Source organism: Hippopotamus amphibius, chromosome X, assembly GCF_030028045.1.
Source record: "Hippopotamus amphibius kiboko isolate mHipAmp2 chromosome X, mHipAmp2.hap2, whole genome shotgun sequence".
In the NCBI taxonomy this organism is placed as follows: Eukaryota; Metazoa; Chordata; class Mammalia; order Artiodactyla; family Hippopotamidae; genus Hippopotamus; species Hippopotamus amphibius.
The window spans coordinates 124,105,255-124,126,326 of record NC_080203.1 but is presented as its reverse complement, the minus strand read 5'-3'; the positions used below and the strand labels follow the sequence as shown (position 1 = coordinate 124,126,326).

The 21,072-nt window shown below is 41.9% G+C and overlaps 2 protein-coding genes across 4 annotated transcripts in view; one reads left to right on the top strand and one right to left on the bottom strand.

Moving 5' to 3' along the window:
• Positions 1-360, bottom strand: part of PIR (pirin) — a 90,501-nt gene extending 90,141 nt beyond the window's left edge. Inside the window, exon 1 of the mRNA XM_057717733.1 lies at positions 341-360. The gene's annotated coding sequence lies outside the window, so the exon portion shown is untranslated. The remainder of the gene's footprint in view (positions 1-340) is intronic.
• A 7,342-nt stretch (positions 361-7,702) lies between these two features.
• The window catches only part of BMX (BMX non-receptor tyrosine kinase), a 56,785-nt gene continuing 43,415 nt past the window's right edge, over positions 7,703-21,072 (top strand). For 2 of the 3 annotated variants that reach the window (XM_057717729.1, XM_057717728.1), the window contains exons 1-4: positions 7,703-7,819; positions 15,918-16,064; positions 16,907-17,011; positions 18,964-19,045. In XM_057717729.1, coding sequence (XP_057573712.1) covers positions 7,817-7,819; positions 15,918-16,064; positions 16,907-17,011; positions 18,964-19,045 — 337 coding nt within the window. In that variant the 5' untranslated portion in view covers positions 7,703-7,816. The remainder of the gene's footprint in view (positions 7,820-15,917; positions 16,065-16,906; positions 17,012-18,963; positions 19,046-21,072) is intronic. The other variant, XM_057717730.1, reaches the window with a different exon arrangement.

The following is a 21,072-nucleotide window of genomic DNA, read 5'->3' as shown; positions in this document are numbered from 1 at the left end:
GTGGTCCTTGATAAATGCTTCTGCATTCCCTACCAAAAAGTTCAACATTTAGCCAATCACCTGAGCCTGAAACTCAAGCTATCACTCTTCCACCTTGAAATCCTGTGGATTCTGCTCCTATTATCTCTTAAATATGTCCAAGTGCTTCCCATTTTGACTGCCACCATCCATCTTCTCTGATAGCCAAGCCATACTCCAAGTCGCACGGAATTGGAATAACCGCCTAAAACCTTCACTGCCCTCAAGAGAAAGTACTGTGATGTCTTTTAATCCAGCCTCACCCTCAGCATGCTGACACTTGCTCAAGGACACACACACACTCTCACACACACAGACTCACCGACAGCCTCTCATTCCATTATGCTGAAGTTTTTTAGGCTCTGGAATGTTCATTCACTCTCTTGGCAGCTTGCTGTGCCTCTGCCTGGAACTTTCTCCTTGATCTGGCCTATCGCCATTCATCTTTCAGCTCTCAGTTCCCACATCGCTCCCCCTAGGAAACCTTGCCAGTCTGTCCCCTCAAGTCTGGGTGAGAAGTTTCACCTAGCAATCATCACGACTACACATTGCAGACCAGTCACTGTTTCTCCTCCTTTGGAAGATTCTCTTTTCCTCAGATGGCTCGAACAGTATCTCCCATATACACAGGTCGTCTTCTTCAATGTGACCTTGACACTCCCCCCCTTCACAAGTGGAGTTTACTTCTCTTCCTCTTGAGACTAGGCAGGGCCTGTGGCTGCTTTGACCGATGGAATACGGTAGAAGGGACAGTGTGCCAGTTCTGGGCGTGGCTCTGAAATGACCCGGCAGCTTCTGCTTCCTGCCTTTTGGAAGCCAGCTGTCGTGGAAGAAGAATGATGACTCTCAGACCAGCATTCTGGGAGAAGCCCACGCCACGTGGAGGAGAGGTCCTAGAGGAAGAAAGGCCATGTGAGGAAGGAGATAGAGGCCGAGGACACTGCAGCGCCAGATATATAGACAAACAAGCCATCTGGGAAGTGGCTGCCCCAGCTGCCCCAGCTGACGCCACGGGGCTAAGACACTAACACCCAACTGTGTGCTTCCTACTTTCAGAGCCACAGACTTGTGAGCAGATAAACATGGTTGTTTAAAGCCACTCAGTTTCCAGGTCATTTGTTTCATGAGAATAGATAACTGGAAAATGTGCTTTTATCCAAGAAAAGAGATGAGGTAGATTTTCAAAACTCTCTGGGCTAAAGAAAAACTCTTACAAATATTTACCCTTTCAGAAAGCAGATCTGTCCATCTAAATGTTATTACCAAGGCAAGCAGCCATCCAGTAAGATAAAAAGTTATTAAACTAGACTTGAGAGGTGAAATATTGCATCTCACTGGCCAGAGCAGTAACTTCTGAAGCACAGGTGTCCTGAAAGTTTCCTCTGTAACACGCAGCACTTAGAAGGACAGCTTCCTAATACAAGAAAACAGGCGACAATGACTTTGCTGTATATTTTTACCCACTTCTATATCGGACTTGCCATACTCTTGCGGATGCTTCCAGTTTGTAACCTTTTCAAAGCTTCCCCTGGGACTCAGAATCCCCTCCACCTCTGAAACTAAAACAGGCAGAAGAGCTTCCCTTCCTTCTTGATTTTGAGAAGCCAGTCACAGGGAGAAGCTAAGTCCAAGGGCCTGCATGGTCAGGGCAAGGCAGGGAAGTCTATTTGCAGGCTACTGCAGAAAAAAAGAAAAAAGAAAGGAGCAGACCTGAAAAGCTAGAAGACTTAAAATGAGGGGGGAAAAAACATGGGGGGGGGGTTAAATTTTTACAAATGGAATGTGCAGCATGTAACGTTTCACCATAACAGGGCTGGCTTTTGAGATGAGAGATGTGACTTCATACATAGAGCTTTGAGCACTTTTCACACTATCATTTGCCATCCAGTTGGAGATGTTGAACAGGCAGCTGGAAGTATAAGTGTGTAGATACACCATCAATCGCTAAATGATTCCGAATAACACCGTTATCTTTGAAGACACTCATGTTATCAACATATTTTATGTGACCTTTTTTCCTCTTTCATTCAAAATTTTTTTCTTCTTCTGGATGACTGACTTTCTTCTCAAAAATATACTGTATAGAAATACATGGACATCTTATATACTTCATCATTTGCAATTTTTTTCTCCTTCAACAAGCAATCAACTCAAAAAATCTTTCTTAAAAAAAATCTATCTTGCAGATTGGTCAGGTTTTGGTAATTTGCCTCCCAGGGCACGGTAACCGCTGTTCATTACATGACAAATATCTCTAGAGTGTCCCATATTAGGGATTCAGACTCTCTGGACCCAGGGAATGGCTCTAAGTAAGGGACTGATTATTTTGTAAACATTCTTTTATGAAGGGCATTAATGTGCTCGTGGTCAAGGATATCCAAAAATATCCAGAAAAGATGTGTATGCATGACTCCCGTTTCCACCCTCGTGAGAGCAATCTGCATGAATGTGGAATGGTCCATCGGCCAGTGTTCTGACCCAGAGGCTACATGTGATCAACCATTGCATGAAACTCAGTACTCTCTTGCCCGTGGGTTTTTGTCAGCATGTTAGAAAAGAATAGCTTATGACCCTCTCTCTTGAGCCACAGAACTTTCCTAGAATTCATCAGAAGCAAAACATTCTCAGCCTGGAAAGGCCGATTCATCTCTGAACAAGGGATTTGAATTAATTTTTTTTATTTTTTTAATGTATTTTTTGGCTGTGTTGGGTCTTCGTTTTTTTAATTTATTTATTGGCTGCGTTAGGTCTTTGTTGCTGCACGTCGGCTTTCTCTCGGTGCAGCGAGCAGGGGCTACTCTTCGTTGTGGTGTGCAGGCTTCTCATTGCGGTGGCTTCTCTCGTTGCAGAGCACAGGCTCTAGGGCACACGGGCTTCAGCAGTTGTGGCGTGTGGGTTCAGTAGTCGTGGCTCACGGATTCAGTAGTTGTGGCTCACAGGCTCAGTTGCTCTGCGGTATGTGGGATCTTCCTGGACTAGGGATTGAACCTGTGTCTCCTGCATTGTCTAGCTGATTCTTAACCACTGCGCCACCAGGGAAGCCCCTCTGAACCAGGGAAATAGAGAAATTTAGGTGAATGATTCCCCTGATACTTACCTCAGTTATCCTGATAACCCTTCTCAGTTTTCAGATTGTGTAAGACTGTGTCTTCTGGCCAAATGAAGGCTGCTTTCAAGATTGCAGGATTGGAGTTAAAATAAAAGGCTAATTTGAATTACCCTCCAGTTGATGTTATGTACTCTGAGGTATTCATGTATGAAGTCCACTGATGTCTGTGATTTACTCTGAATGCAGAAAAAAATAACAATAACAATAATAGTAGTACTAGTAATACCAATAAGGTGGACTGATGGATGGATAAAGGGTGGATAAATAGATAGTAAAATGTAATTGTAGAATCTAGTGTGTATGAGTGCTCACCATACTTTTTAAAAACTGTTCTGTATTTTAAAATTATTCATAATAAAGTTTGGGGAAAAAATAATTTGAATCAAAGTGGGAATCATAGGTGGAGGGGTTCCATAAAGATCTCCCCTTTGCCTGCTTCCTTTGCTTCCAACTCTGGCACCTTGCACACAAGACAGTTCAGTGAAGATCTATTGAATTCAGCTATTGAACTAAATCCCAAGCTACTAGGTCACTTCCACAGCTGGCAGGATTCTCCTAGAGCACGAGTTTTCAAATTTTGGGGGGGTCTTTGCAGGCATATGGCCTCTGTCGCAACAACTCAACTCTGCTGTTGGAGAAGGAGAGCAGCCTCACCCAATACGTGAACGAATGACCATGGCTGTGTTCCAATAAATTTTATTTCCAAAAACAAGTGGTAGTCATAGTGCACCAACCCCATCTAGACCCCAATTACCTTCCACTAAGAAAACAGGAGTGAAATTGATAAAATGCCAATAGCCTATATAAAGATTTCATTGATGTCAGGAAAGGGCACAACAAAACCACCTGGCAGTCCCTCACTGCCAAGGACCCCAGTTTGATCCCTGGTCAGGAAACTAAGATCCCATAAGCCGTGCAGCACGGCCAAAAAACAAAAACAAAAACAAAAACCCAAACAAAAAAACAAACAAAAAACAAAATAATAAAAAAAAACAAGCAAACAACTCCCCCCCAAAAACAACAAAAAAACCAAAACCAAACAAACAAACAAAAAAAAACCAAAAAAAAAAAAAAAAAAGAAGGAAACCAAACAAAAAAACACATAACAAACCTTTCTGTGTCCACCCTCACCCTCCACTCACAATCTCCTTTCATGAGGAAAGAGGCTATTTGTTCCACCATTGAACCTGAAGTTTAAGCATCTGTAGGAGAGATGACACATTCATTGATTCCAGTAAGTGTAAACTATTCACATCAGATCCCAGCCTCCAAGTATATTATTTTAGCACCAGGAGACATAAGAGCAGGAGGTGACGACAGAGTGACACCCACAGTGAAGAGATTCTTGTGGGAAAACCTCAGGCTGCAGAGAGAAGCTATCAGAGCCCTTGTGGGCTTACCCCTCAGGGAGGAGATAGACATTAAAGGTAATAAGTAAATTATGTAGTCAGTTTTAGGGTGTGAGGTGCTGTAAAAAAAAGAAAAAGTAGAGCAGAGTAAAGGAGATTGGGAGTGCTGAGTGGAGCGAGGTGTTGTATTAAGCAAGATGGTCTAGGTAGGGCTAATTAGGAAGATGCCATTTGAAGCAGAGCCTGGAGATGAGGAAATGAATCAGTCAGATGTCTGTGATGGTTTGCCAAGCAAAGGAAACAGCCTGTGCAAAGGCCCTGGGGCAGGTGGTGCTCAGAATATTGTAAGAGTGGCAATGTGAGGTAGAAGAATCATAAGATGATGTTAGAGACAGTACTAGGGGACTAGAAGTGAGAGAACCATTGGAGAGTTCAGGCAGGAGGAGTGGCGGGCTTTTGACTTACATGTGAAAGCATCATTTTGGCTAGTCAGTGGAGAACAGACAGCAGGCGGCAAGTGTGGAAGCAGGGAGAGCAGACAGCAGGCGATCACAATATTCCAGGCGATGGATAGTGGCAACTTAGACCAGTAGGAGGCAGCAGAGGTGGTGAAAAGTGGCCAAATTTGGGATATATTTTGAAGATATGGCTAACCATATTTTGTGATGGATCAGAGGTTTGGGTGTGAAAGAAGGGTAACAATCAAGGGTGATTCCACATTCTTTGGCCTGAGCAACTGGAAGGCTAGAGTTGCTCTTAGCTGAGAAGGAAAGCCTGTAGGAGGAGCTGGTTTGAGGGGTTAGTCGGGAGGTCACCTTCAGACATGTTAAGTTTGACATGGTTATTAGATATTCCAAGTATAGGTGGACAAGGCGACAGTCACACACAAGTCTGGAATGCAGGCAAGAGGACCTGGTTGAAATTTGGAACCATAAGTACATAGATGGTATTTAAAGCCATGAATCAAATGAATTTTTTAAAGTAAGAGAAAAACAGAGGTCACCAGAAGCCGGAAGAAAGACAGACGACACATTCTCTTTCTCCTCTCCACCCCTCCCCCACCCCCCACACACAATGGCTCCTATCAGGTTCTTTCTTGTTCTAAAAATGTAAGCACTACTGCTCCCAACTGAACAAGCTTGTTTACATCATGAAGTCAAATCACCCCATGCTGCAGCCCTACTCAAGCTTGTTGCCTGCTAAAAGCTCACGTGGAGAAGCTCAGAGAAAATTCCTATGGGTCTCCCTGGGTAGAGGTGACAATGCAGACCATAATTCGAGCAAATTAAATCATTTGAGGGAAATAACAGGTTGCCATAACAAGTTAGAATTGGACTAAAGACATGGAAAATACAGAGCCCAAGAAAGGTTCGGGAGAAGTGGCAGAGGAAGTGAATGAATAGAATAAGTAAATAAATCTGGGACATTTTGACTCAGAGGAAACCACTCCTCCCAGCTGCCCTTGAGTGTTTCAAGCCCCAAGAAGGGATGAGAATCCCAAGAGATTGTGCCTAGGTGTTTTCAGGGTTCTGCCACTTCATCTTCCCCTGCCCTAAACTGTCTTTTTCTTATAGAATTGATCTTCAGCCGTGCTACCATGTTTAAACAGCAGAGTAAATACAAATCGCCAGATGGGAAAGGAAATGAATTAGCAGAGTGTAGAATGAATTCATTTGTCCAGGTTGCTTTGACACTGTCACTCTGCTTCACCCTCAATTTCTCAAATGACTGTCTACTTGATTCCTAGAGGATGGAGAGCTATGTGGAATCCATCAGTGACTTATTTGCTATCAGGGTATAATTTCTCCTCTTTTGAATTGTCCTGAAGGACTCTGTCGTTCCCCAAATTCCAGTTTCAAATAGAAATATTTACTTTTCAGACACTCTACTGTAATTAAGTCTTTACTTGTGGTCCTTCTCCATTAGACATAAGCTCCCTAAAGCTGTGGGCTGCCTCTGTTCTGTTTACTGCTATGTCTCTAGCCCCCTAACAGAATGCTTGGTAGATGGTAGTTTCTCAGTAAGACTGACTGAATGAATGAATGAATAGAAATAATGCTCATCTTGTGTCCACTCAAAAGAATACCTCTTTGAAAGTCAGTGGCTTCACCCTCCTCGGCCCACCCAAGATTTCGTTACACCACAGACGTTTACAAATAAGTTAAAGTAGCCAACAATTTATAAGCTAATACAGTGTGTCAATGCATGCCAAAAGGATGATTAATTTTCTCAGCTGTCCATAGGTGAGCCTAAAATAAGTCATTAGATTCATTACAGATTATATAGTCAGTGTGCACTGGAGAAGATGGTAGAATGAATAAAGCCATGATGTTGTGACTCACAGACGTAGAAAACAATCTTATGGTTCCCAAAGGGGAAAGGGGGGAAGGAGAAATTAGGAGTTTGGGATTAACATATACACACTACTATATATAAAATAGATAATCAATAAGGACCTACTGCATAGCACAGGGAACTATATTTGATATCTTGTAGTAAACCATAATAATTGGGGAAAGAATATATATATATATGTATGTGTAACTGAATCACTTTGCTGCCCACCTGAAACTAACACAACATTGTAAATCACTATACTCCAATAAAAAATATTTTAAGTAAAAAATAAAATTTAAAAGTTGTGATGCTGTCCTAAATCATTAGAGTGGTCATCATAAATCAGTCAAGTGATAATCATATTCTTTCATTGCACTCTTGGTGCCTGGTACATCAGCCAAACCCATTTCTCTTCCACGTCTGGATTTCTTAATTTAAGCTGTGGAAATGCGCTCCTTTTCGATCATTTGCTCACCTTCTCTCTCATAACCTTTCTGACCTCCCTGGGTCCAGTGTTGAGTTGAAGTTTTCATTGCTTATTCTCTGCACACTTTGGCATTACCTCATGGTTTCCTGACTCGTGTGAGAGAAGTCAGCATCACAAGCGGGCTTTTGCCGAGATATTTTCTTGTCCTTTCCAGCGCAGAGCTCTCCAAACAAAGACGGGTTATCACATGTACCCGAGAGCTGCCTGGGAAACGCAGGAGCTGTAGTTATCAAAGTTGGAACCTTTATGAAATATGCTTTTGTCTCCGTTCTTGTTGCACTCAATCAGGTCAACAAGTGTTGGCTAAGTGTTGAGCGCGGTTTCCTGTGGGATTGTGTAAGGCCTTGCAGGACAATAAACGTTTGGGGGGCACTGAGTAATGTAGCCATTTCTGACCTAGTAGCCGGGAAAATGTGAGACAATTTGCTGCTGCTGGAAGGAGGACAGCTGGGGCTGTGTTCCTGCAAGAGCAGAGCAACCTCACCGCCGTGGACCCGGGCAGCAGAACCAGGCAAAATGGTGCGTGGAAGGGCAGGTGGCTATGCAGTGTCAGATCCTACAGGAAAATAGGTTCGATCTGGGTGTTGCAGAGCCTGAAGTTCACAAACTTGGGGGGAGGAGGGCGCTTTAAGAAAAATACTGCAAAATTATGAATGTGAAATTGCTGGGGCTCATCTGGGGACTTTGGACGGGACCATGTCATTCGGGGACTTGCTATAGGAAAGTCACTGGAAATTCCCTCCTAGCGCAAGATCTCGTTCAGGGAACCTGTTGGGTCGTGTGTATATCACCATCAGCTTGATTTAGCTTTGTGTCATTTCCTCTGCTGATTTTCTCCGTACCGTTCTTTAGCCATTGCCCTTCCAGGACTTTTCTTTGTTTTCTCCCCCTTTAGTTATTTATTTTTTAATTAGAGTTGATATACAGTGTTGTGTTAGTTTCAGGCGTACAGTAAAGTGACTCAGTCATACATGTATATAAATATATGCATAGATATAGATATAGAGCTGTTCTTTTTCAGATTATTTTCCTTTGTAGGTCCTTCCATGACTTTTCATACTGGTTTCGTAACTGCTCCCAAAAAGACAAAGAAATGTTAGTCATGCCTTCCTTTATTTATCTGTGTTTTATGATGGGGCTTTTTTTGCTACAAATATTTCTTCTTAACTTCCTGAAGTCTAAGTCAGGCACCTGGGAGTATTCTAGATGGAGGTAGAAAGATGGGAGGGAGGTGAACCACAGAGTTGTAGCCATATGCATAGAATTTTGAAAGTTCTCATGGACCATGATGGTTTCACTGGATTTAAAAAGTCGTACAACTATAATGTGGTCTAGGTCAGTGCTTTTCAGACTCTCATGTGCACATAAGTCACCTGGGGGTCTCACTAAAATGCAGATTCTGAGGCTCTAGTGCTGGGGTGGGATCTGAGAGTATGAATTTCAAACAAGCTCCCAGGAGATGTGGATACTGCCTGTCCACGGGCCACGCTTGGAGTAACATCCACGTACTGATTTGTTAGAAATCTGGTGGCACAAATACACAGTCAACCTGGTTTTGAGGTAACCAGTCCTGGGATCACACGGAGCAGGTGCTTGTCGACTAGAGAAGGCGTGGAGAGTCTTCTTTTTCCCAATATCTCCTATCCCCAGAGGGCCTGGGGAAGGAGTGGAGGACTAAATTTTATGTTGAGGGTCATCTCGTTGTCTCCAGTTTTTAAACTTTGCTGTGGTCTCTTTAAAAAATTTGCCTACGGAGTGATGAGGGGGAGGGGGTACAGGTTTCTGGAACATCTACTAGGGTGCTAGGCATGGTACTGCCATTTTCTGTTGACTCCTCATAACCCTTTAAGGTGGTTACTGTTTTACTCCCTTTACAGATGGGGAAGCTGAGGTTTAGAAGGGTTAAGTAACATGCCGTGTTGCACAGAGACGGGACAGGGATTTGAACCCACCAAAGCTTGGTGCTTTTGTCCACACCAGCCTGTATCCTTAGCAATGTTCTGTGTTAAACTAATTCAGCATGAGGTATCAGGACTTGGATTTATCACTTTTTGCTTTTCTCCTAAGGAAGGTGCCCAGAGGGGTGCCCCAGGCAGAGGGGACGGAGCAGAAGGAAAAAGGTTGCTAAAAAGAAGGAAGGGCTTTAGCAAAGCTCTATGAGGCACTGAAGATGAATTTCACATCAAAAGCAAATTTTAGTTCTAACAGGAAAGGCACTGGCATTCTCGTCTTCTTTGTGCAAAAATGGCTTCCTAAAGTGTGTGGTTTTCATAAATTCATTTTGGAGCAACCAAGGTATGGTGTTTCAGAATGCTGGGTTCAAGTGTCAATGTTAAAGGATTTCTGTCCGTATCGTGCCAAGATCAACTGTAATTTTCTCTTGCCTGCAAAATGTCCTGTGAAATGGGGATGTATCAGGTTCTGTGGAGCCGGTATTTGTCTTTGGCCAGCATCGTAAGAGTTATATTTTTGAACCACTTTACGTGATTCTGAGTTAAGCTTTTTGTTCCTGTTTAACTTACCATCATATTTTGTTCAGTTATTTAGCAGGAAGATAAGCAGGCCTGCCCTTGGGCAAATAATGGAAGATCAAGTTTGTCACAGGTGTGCTATTTTGGCTTCCAGAGCCCCCATCCCAGTCCGCGCTTGGAGTGTCTTCCCTTTCCTTCCTGCCCTCGCCCTCCACCGCCTTCCCACGATAGGTATTATTTTAATATCTTGACACCTATCAAAATCTTCATCTAAGTGATATGTAAAGTAAGGCAGGATAACTAAATCAAATAAAGGGGTAAGGAATTGCTACCCTCATCTTTCAATTCTAAAAAATAAAGCTTTAAAGGTACCATCCCGAGCCGGTCAGGGAATATACATTTTGGTTGAGGGAACTATCCAATGGCCCGAATTAACTACACATACCTTTCTCCCTTCCTTACCTGCCTCCTGCTCCCCCTCTGCACCACTTAGAATTTATGCCAACTTCTGAGGTTGTATGTTCTTACCTATTTTCAAAACGTGGCCTAGAATTTTGCTATTTAATACTGCTTTACAGGTTCCTGCTGAATGATTATTTATAGATCACGTCTTTCTGATATTTCCAATAAAATCTCCCTTGTGTGGATCTGGTAAGACTCAAATCTATGCCTAGTTCTACCAGACCAACCACAGGCTTTAGCAAGGCTATCCTACATTTAGCGGAATACATAGATCTCTTTTAGTGTATTTATTGCCATGATGGTGTGGGCAGTGCCCCAAGCAGGACACCAGTAATCTGGCTCCCTGGGCTGTGTCTCTCTAGTCACAGTGCCGCGATACTGGCTACGATGCCTAGGCTGCCAGGGCTCAGTGTTGCATCTATAAAATGACTTCTAGGGTTCCTACCACCTTTGATACCCTGTGGCTGCCTTCCTACATTTAAGTTAGAGGCTTCTAGGAGGGTTAGGAGGGTTACACAGCTGGCATATCCTTCTCTAACATCTGCGTTGTGGTCAAGAATCTGGGCTGGGCACAGACATAGAAAACAAACTTACGGCTACCAAAGAGGAAAGGGCAGGGGAAGGATACACTAGGAGGTTGGGATTAACAGATACACACTACTATATACAAAATAGATAAACAACAAGGACCTACTGTATAGCACAGGGAACTCTACTCAATATTCTATAATAACCTATATGGGAAAAGAATCTGGAAAAGAATATGTATGTATATTTGTCATATATATAATATGTATATGTATATATATTCCCATATGTTCTTTTCAGATATATATATATCTGAATCACTTTGCTGTATACCTGAAACTAACACAATATTGTAAATCAACTATACTTCAATTAAAAAAAAGAATAGATAAGCAACAGGGATATATTGTACAGCACAGGAACATAGAGCCATTATTTTGTAATAACTTTAAAAGGAATATAATCTATAAAAATATTGAATCACTATGCCGCACACTTGAAACTAATATAATATTGTAAATCAACTATACTTCAATTCTTTTTATTTAACATAAAACAAACAAAAAAAAGAATATGGGCTGTGGAGTTAGACTGCCTGGATGCAGACCGCAGCACTTGCAGTGTGGCCAGGGTGATTTACTTACCTGTGGCAGCATCAGCAGCTATAAGCAGCGAATGAGGTTGCAACTTACCCCACAGGGGGGCTTTGTTACAACTTACCGCACAGGATGGGGCTGTTTATGGCCTAGCCCATAGAATGGTTGTGACCAGTAAACGAATGCATATTTTCAAGGTTCTTTAAAGAGCACCGCGCACTTGGTGAGCCCTCCTTAAACATTAGCCAGGATTCTCATCGCCAGTCACTCACATCCTTCAAGGTCCAACTTGAATGCCCTCCCTTCCATAACATCTTTCTCAATTATCTGAAGAAAAATAATAACTTTCCTTCCTCAGGCCCTTCATAGCAAAGAGTACAGATTCCTCTCTAACTTGAGTTGTTTCTTTCCACCTTTTTCTTTTTTAATCATAAAAAAAATTATGGGTACCTCTAGTGTGCCCAGGATTTTCACATTAAGTTTCACATTTAAGTCACGTAAAGTGAAAGAGTTATGACCCATCTCATTTTGCAGATGAGAAAACTAACATTTACAGCAGGGAAGGGGCTTGGTCAGGGTGACACAGCACACAAGTGACAGTCCTGTCACCTCTTCCAAGGCTTCCGAATCTACAAGCCCACAGCAAGCCTGCATATTCCTGAGTTATGAAACCATCTCTCAAACCTCTTCATTGTTACTCAATCACACTGCAGGCTCAACATCAAGTGTGCTGAGTAGATGTACAGGCTTGAACTCCTTATTCTTGTGATATCATCTCCTTATAAATGCTAAGTAACCATAGTGATTTCAAGTCTGGTTAATTCAGCATGCACCTTTTATGTTTAAAGGTTACACAATGGTTGTTGACTTCCTTATAGAAAACACTATACTGATTTCTGCCAGGTATTTTTTGCTTCCCCTGCACTTTAATCTTTCTAGTTTCAATGTGTTTATGGAAATAGGCAGCCAGAGGTATTTGGTAAGCAAATTGATGCATCTGTTCTATGTAGCTAGTGATAGATGAGTGCTCAGCCAAATCCCACCAGCTTCTCTATGGAAATAGATTTCTAGCTTTAGGATCGAATTTTTTTGTTTTGTTTTGTTTAAAACAAACAAACAAACAAACAAACAAACAAACAAAACCTTCCCAACTGAGGGACTTCCCCGGTGGTCCAGCAGTTAAGACTCCACGCTCCCAATGCAGAGGGCCCCGGTTCGATCCCTAGTCGGGGAACTAGATCCCACATGCCACAACTAAGAGCCCACATGCCGCAACTAAAGATCTTGCGTGCCACAACTAAGACACGGTGCAGCCTAAATAAATACATATCAAAAAACAAACACAGAACCAAAAAAACCTTCCCAAATGAATTTCCTTTAAGTGTGGGTAGGCAGAGCCGAGTTTGCTTGTCGATGGACAGGTAGTTGAGTCAACAGTGGTTCCAGAACCCTGTTGACTTATTGTCCTAACACAAGGGGGGAGACACTCCACTTCTAAGTATCAATCCTCACCATAGAAATGCCTTCAATTTAGAATTTAGGTTAATCTAGGAGAAGAGGGAAGTCCAAGGAAGGGACAGAAGCAAATAGAAGGAGAAAGGTCCAAACTTGATCAGGAATCAGGTATTGTCTCAGAAGAAACTGATCAAGAGATGACAAAAGTGTGTGTCATCAAAACAGGGTTCCTTAAGTTTGTTAAAATGCTCTGGAGTGCAGCTTAGGGAGTGGAACGTCGAAGGACTGCAAAGGCAGGTGGCTCCAGGGGTTTGTGATATGAGAACCATGGATTACAGACATGTGTGCACAGCACGTGAACTCATTTTTGTGAAAATAAATACCTGCGTGTGTAATTTGAAAAAAAATCTAGAGGTATATTCACCAAAATGTTAACAGTTTTCTTTTGCTTGTCTGTAGTTGTTGGTTTTGTCGAATAAACGTATATCACATACGATTTTTAAAATGAAAGCCGAAAAATTCACAAAGGGCAGGATCTGGAATAAACACTTTTGTTAAAATTTGACAAATCATATTTCATCAGATGCAACAACGTGTATAACCTCTTGGAGATTTATTAGAAAATGTTCTCGAGGACTCAGTACCTTCCTTTCTAGTCAATGTCCTTGTTCCCTTCAATATACAGAAGCAACTTTGTGAATTTCATTTATCAATGGTTTCTGTGGCTCATCATATTATTTTTTTTTTTGGATAAAATTCCCCAAGAAACCATTTTTCATGTGATGAATATGAAAGTTCTATGAACAGAAAAGCATGTGTATTATCATGTAGTACCAGGAAGGGGCTGTGCACTACCTTGGACATTGGGATTTGCATTTGTAAATGGATATAAAAGACATTTGACAAGAGTTTTCACAGTGTTCTCTTTCTGCTTTGTTAGTTCATTGTTTTCATGGAGAAATTTAAAAGGCAAAAGTCCCCTACACCTCTGACCAGTGTGATATGGTTCCTCAAAAGGAGACTTTAACTCACAAAAAGTAGACCCTCCATAGTTTCAATAAGTCTTCAAGCACGTTCTCTTCCGGCCATAGACTACAGGCATAGAAAATAATATTATTTGAACAGGCATGTGTGTAGAGTTTATCACGGAGGCAAAGGTGAAAGGGAGACATGCTCTCTGCCTTCCCAGGTCCGACTGGGTTTACTGCACCCCGATTTCTGCCTCATCTTCGAGTCCAGGACAAAGAAACCAGTGACCATGGAGAAGAACACTCATTGGGCTCAAAAAGAAACCCATTCTACTTTCACAAAAGAATTATACTTTTTACCAGATAAAACAATATTCAAAGGAAAAAGTGACCAGGACTATTATATTTAATGGATAAGATTTCTACTACTTCTGCCTAGGAGATGAACAATGCCCTTGGAGAACATTTGAGGGATTAATGAATAGTCTCCCGATCTATGTAAATAAACACTAAAAGCTGATTTGCTTCACTCCCATTTTTAAAGTGGCATGGCCTATGTCAGGAGAGAAGCTGGTGGGCCTGACCGTGGTTTATTCAATGCCAAGCTGAGTTTCTTAGTCTCCCTCCTTCCACTCCCCTACCACAGTGGGCCCATCATATTCTGGGGCTATGCCCGTTAGTGATTGGATAGGGTCACTTGGCACCTGCCTCCAACCATATCAAGTGATGCAAATATCTGTTTTTTAATGCATGACCCTGGCATAGCCAGAGGGAATATGAGCAGGGTTGCCTCAGAGCAGTGACTTTTTGCCTAGAGCTTGAAGACCTACCAGCACACTTCTTCAGCTCTATCGAGATTAAGGTGAGTAAAGTTAATTACCTTCAGATTATCAAAGAAAGATAGTAATGATTGGGCATCTGACTGCTAATAACCATGTGATTTCACAAAGCGAAGAACATAAGGAAGTTGGTCTCTTCTCAGCGTGGCCTACTGCTTAGCGTTCCTTTTCACTACCAGACTTGATATCAGACAGGGTTGAAGCAACAGTCTTAGTAGAACCAGAAAATGAATGCATTTATTGTCCAGAAATATCTTAACTTTTAATGTTTTATGCAGTTTTGGAAGAAAAAGCAAGAGTGTTTTAGTTTATGAAGCACCAATTCTTTCAGTTTTCGAATCTCGTTTGATAGCTTTTGAAAATGTTTTATGCTCAGCAATAGTGAAAATTATACCCATGTCCTCTATGTTAAAGATCTGATCATGTTCAGAGGCTGTGTCATTTTCAACAATATCAGAGTTGCACAGTGGTTTGGATAATTGGGTCCAACAGACCACATTAGTAGAGAGAAATTTCAGTTGATCAGTTACTTTAGACATGGTGAACTGTCTAGAGTTCAAATTTTTAAAAGTTGGATAATATTCAATTCAGTTCAACAAATGTCCATAGAATGCTTAAGGAAAAAGGAGAATTTTGACATGGTGGTGTGAGGGTAGTACGAAGATGGTGAATTTATGGTCCAAAGTGGGAGAGGAGTACAATGCAGAAAATGCTATAAAAAAATCAATGTATTTATACAAGTCAAAGCCAAGGTAGCAGAAAAAAAAGAAGTGCAGGTACGTGTGTATTTAAAAGCCTGCTTCATTGCATTTTCCTCTACACTGGTAAATCTAATTTTTTTTTTTTTGGCTGCGTTGGGTCTTTATTGCTGCACGTGGGCTTTCTCTAGCTGCGGAGAGCAGGGGCTACTCTTCGTTGAGGTGTGTGGGCTTCTCAGTGCAGTGGCTTCTCTTGTTGTGGAGCATGGGCTCTAGGCACGTGGGCTTCAGTAGTTGTGGCACATGGGCTCAGTAGTTGTGGCTCACAGGCTCTAGAGCGCAGGCTTAGTAGTTGTGGCACATGGCTTTTGTTGCTCCGCGGCATGTGGGATCCCTCTGGGCCAGGGATTGAACCCGTGTCCCCTGCATTGGCAGGCGGATACTTAACCACTGTGCCACCTGGGAAGTCCGGTAAATTTAATTTTTAAAAATTATTTATATTATCCCTGAATGAGAAATAGTTGAATAAAAATTATGAAAGCTAAAAGAGAACCTAGCTAGATGCTGCCAACATTCATTTATTCATCTTATTTTATTTAGGACGACAATATGGACACAAAATCCATTCTAGAAGAACTTCTTCTCAAAAGGTCACAGCAAAAAAAGAAAATGTCACCCAATAATTACAAAGAGCGGCTTTTTGTTTTGACCAAAACAAACCTCTCCTACTATGAATATGACAAAATGGTGAGACCATATTTATTCTGTTGTTTTTATACTACTTTTTTTCTCAAGTCTCCACAAACTGCTTAATATAAGGAAACATCAGGTTTCTTAGCTTTCGCAGTAAAAATCAACTTGCACTCTCTTATCACATTTTTTCTTAACCAAGTTATAATTAATTCAAGATAAAGCATTTTCAAACATTGGTTAACTTTACTAAGGCAAATTTTAACATTAGAATAGTGGTTCTCAACTGAAGGCGATTTTGCCCCCCAAAGGACACTTGGCAATGGCTGGGGAGGTTCTTGGTTGCCATCACTGAAGGAGGGGTTAGTTTGCCACTGGCATCTAGTGGGTGGAGGCCAGGGATGCAGCTAAATATCCTACAGTGCACAGCACGGTCCCCACCACAAAGAATGATCTGGCCCCAAATAGTGCTGAAGATGAGAAAACCTGCCTTAACAAATGCTGGAAATAAGACTATTTCTGTGCAGTTGAGAATCCTATCACAGTAGAAATACTGAACTCCTGTCATAAAATTGAAACAAAATGAAGATGTTTTGTGGAGTTAAATCTTGATTTTCCTAAATAAATAACCACATGGCAGGTGATTTGAAATGTTTCAAGATTATCAAAAAAAATTATTAAATGCTGCTTGAAGACTTGCTTTTGGAAGAGTTTATGTCCACATTCAAAAAATATATTCTGTTGTCATTGGATTTTGACTGTTATAGAATACTTGGAATGACTCTCAGGTGCCCTTCTCATTTCCCAATCTCCCTTGTAAGCATAACCTTAACTTTATGCTTTTCTTTGCACACCACCGTGTATCGCATGAGACATCTTATATTTTCCTTTTAATTCAGAAAAGAGGCAGCAGAAAGGGCTCAATTGAGATTAAGAAAATTAGATGTGTGGAGAAAGTCAATCTTGAGGAGCAGACCCCCGTGGAAAGACAGTACCCATTTCAGGTAAGGGGAGGGATAACATTCCATTGGATGGATGGGTCTTCTTTTAATGTTCTCTATTATGCACTCGGTATTGACGGGATAAAGATGTTGCAAAATGATTCATTAAGATGATGGCAAGTGCTTATATTTGTGTGACCACAGACAGCATTCTCAACCTCTCTCTGAACCTCAAACATCCCCAGATAGGTTTGGGGCAGTTTGCTAAAATTCTGTCCACCAAGCTGCCTTCCCTAGAGGGAGAGAAAGATGAGTATGTAAGCCTTAGTGGTCTGACTTGCCTTGGGGTCTGATGATCTCTTTCATCAAACACTGTGGAGCATGACCAGTATGCTACAAGGTACTAGGCACACTATCAGGAATAAAATGCCATCCCTGTCTCCAGGGCATTTACAGGGGAGGGAGGTGAGTGTTAGGATGAAGGTGGCAGCGTAGCCGTGGCATCCCAGAAAGAAGCAGCTGCACTCCTCACTCCAAGAGGTCAGTAAGATTTCCTGCTAGAGGTGACACTTCGGTTGGGAAGGAAAATGGAGTTTAGCCCAGCAAAAACAGGAAGGGCAGCAGAACCAAAGACACAGCAGATGTCAAGGCACTGGTAGGTGAAACAGTATGGCATGCTTGGAGAGATCCAGGTGGTGCTTAGAATTAAGCAGCCCTGTGAAAGAGTGAGAGATGAGCCTGGAGAGGTAGCCAGGGCCATATCATGAATGGCTTTGCACAGCATGTTAAGGAGTTTGAATTTTATCCTGAAGTATTTCAAACGCTGGTCTACTATGGAGAGTATACCTATAATACCCCATAGAAATGGCCTGATCTAGCACCTACCCTAATTTATTATATCAGGAATACTTATCTTTCTGTTCTAGAGACAGACAGACTGTCCTTCCAATGGTCGGACTACCCTGTGCTAGTAGGAGGGAACAGTGGCCAAAAATGAAATAAAATAATCCAGTCAGTGAGCAATCCATACTTCCCACTTAAAGAAAGAAAAAAGAAGAACATTACCCAATTGGGAGAAATCAGAGGAGCATGTGCTCATGGAAGATGCTTCAAATGAGTATCACCATGGCATGGAATACTCAAAGGAACATGGGCTTTTGAGCCCCACAGAGCTCCTAGCCCCATTGCTTGTATTTGCGTAACCATAGACAACATTCTCAACCTCTCTCTGAGTTTGTTTCTTCATTTGCGAAGTGGGCATAATCATATATTTTCTTAGAGTTGAAAGGAAACTAAAATGTTAAATTATCTAGGAAAGAGCCCAGCAACTAGTAGGTATTTAATAAATGGTCTGTATTGTTTATCCGCAAAAGCTGAATAAACTAGAGAAGGATCTGGGCAAGACACTGGAATGTTCAAACATTTCACCAAGTGTCTTAAGGAATAGAAAATGATTTATCCTGGGGATTCCCAGGGTGGGACATGACCCAAGGGAGTAAAGTAACAGGAAGACATATTTTCACTCAATATAAGCATGAACTATATAATGATCAGAATGAATGGAAATTGGCAAGGCTGGCATAGCAAAAGTAAAGGACATTCTATACCTGAAGATATTTTCAAGGATAGATCAGATAAACATTTTCCAGTGGGCTATAAAGACAGTCATGCCCTGGGTTGGTGGATGGACCAGAGCACTCCTAAGACACCTGTAATATCTAACATTTTATACTTTCATAATTGTCCATGGTCCAGGGCATTCCTGCTGAGACCTCAACGTTCACTGCTGTCAGATGCACCGTTGCTGTGACTTTCCAAAGTGTAAAGGTGTCTGGGATAAAATAAACTGAGGGGTGGAGGATAAAAATAATTGGATTTTAAAAATCTAATTCCAGAGCTAATGTATATTATATACACAAACTCAATGTTTCTTTTGGATAATGAAAATTTGTAGTTGCACCAGAGTGAACTATAACACAATTATATCTAAATGCACCACATCTTTTGCTTTCTAGATTGTTTATAAAGATGGGCTTCTCTACGTGTATGCATCAAATGAAGAGAGCCGACGTCAGTGGTTGAAAGCATTACAAAAAGGTAATTTTTTAAAAATGTCATCAAAGGGAGTTGCCGATCGATTTATTTTGAGGCTTGGTGGAGGAAAGATATGGCAAATAAAAGGGCCTAATGCCAAGAATCTGCTGATTTTCCTACCAACCTCAGAGAATGTGCTGCATTCATCCTCTTTTTGCATTCTCTTTGTTACCTAGAGGAAGCCTGGGGGATCGGATTCCCTTTCCTGCCCGGCACAGAGCTGGCTATTGTGCCTTCCCCACAGCTAGGAGGAAGCTAGGCCACCTGCTCTCCACCCACTGTGCTTGCCTTTATCAGAGCAAAGTCTAGGTCCTCATGGGGCTATGTCAGGTCCTGTGGCTACTGTAGTTTGGATGTTTACAGGAAATTATATCTAATACTTACTAACATATCATTTGCCAGCTACTATGTCAAGTAGTTGTAAAACATTTTCTTAGGTAATCCTCTTGACAACTCTATGGCAAAGGGTAATACTATTCTCCATGTTTCAGATAAGTGAAGTTAAATAAGCGTGGCAAATGTCACATACCTAATTACGGAGAACACATAATTCAATTACCCAAACCCAACTTTTTAAACAGTACAGTATAAATGCCAGGCAAAACTGGGAATTTAATGAAACATTTATTTAGTGATTCTTAGGCTGCCCTGGTTGCAACCTTTGACAGAAAACAGAAAATTATTAGTAATTTGGCACTGTGATGTTTCTATGATATTTTCATTTTAAAGGTGGGTAATGGTGTGAGGACAATATTTAACTCAAACGAGTGACTCTATTGATGGAATAGTCAGATATTAAGCTCCCAGATGGGGGAAGATTTTATTTCATTTAAGTTTTAGATTTGGGCTCTTTCTCACCACACTTCAAATTACACCACTTAGACAATCACCTACTCTACTTCAATGCAAATATGTCCTTTTCTACTAATAGAACTTGATTTTGCCTTTATATGAAAGGGTTTAGCAACCTATTCTGTAGGATAGTCAAGTGGTCCAGGGAGGAGAAAAGCCTCCCTCTACCTGCCACAAGCTTGTTGAGGTGAGAAGTGCATCCCTTGTAGAGTCAGACAAATCTGTGTACAAGTAAGTACTGCTTTGCTGTGTCATCTATAAAACCATCTAACATCTCTGGGTCTCAGTTTCCTGACCTGTAAAATGGGAGATCAGATTTCTTTTTTCCTAGAGTAGTCACGAGTCACAGATGAATGATTCATAAATACATTAAAGTGTCCGACACACAAACATGAGCCACTGTGTTACAGCGGGGCCTCCAGGAGGAGCTCTAAGATGCTGCTTCCCATTCAGTCTTCTTTGGGGGGATTTGCCAGGGGCAGTTGCTGTGTAGACACCCCCTGTGTGCAGCTATTTGTCATGCACTAGGGTTCTGTGTGGGTCTTTCTGGAACTATATATGGTAGGCAGGTTTGGGTGGGCCCTGGGCAGCTCATGTGAAGGCATATGGAACATAAAAGGAGAGCAGAGAGAGAAGCAGAAGTGAATCTCTTAGCCCCTCATAAACTGCAGAGAGACCCTATCACTAGGGCTGCTGAGTGCACAGTAAGCCATTTGTATCAGGTAGTAATGCTTTGGGATGCAGGTAAAAAGACAGCAAACAGTTGCTGAAACAACTACATGTTCCTCTTCCAAGTCCAGAGGTAAGCAAGCTCAGGGCCGGTGCAGCAGCTCAATGAAGTCAGTAGAAACCCTGGCTCCTTCTAGGTTTCTGCTCTGCCACCCTTAGAGGCTCCCAGAAAGGCTCTGAGCTTTCCCAGAAGCCCCTGTGCAAATTTTTGCTTGCATCTTGTTGACCAGAACTGTGTTTCATGGCCATCTCTGTGTGCGAAGGAAGCTAGAAGACAGTACCTGGCTTTTCCAGCCTCTGTGCCGGAAGATAGCAAGACAGAAGGTGGGTGAGGTCAGCTATGAGGTTGGCCAACCAACCTGCCACAGGAAAACCAAAAGGTTCCCTCACTCAAGTCCTCCCCGCTATGAAGTTTCACTGTGCTATAATAACCCTCTCCCTGCCCCCAT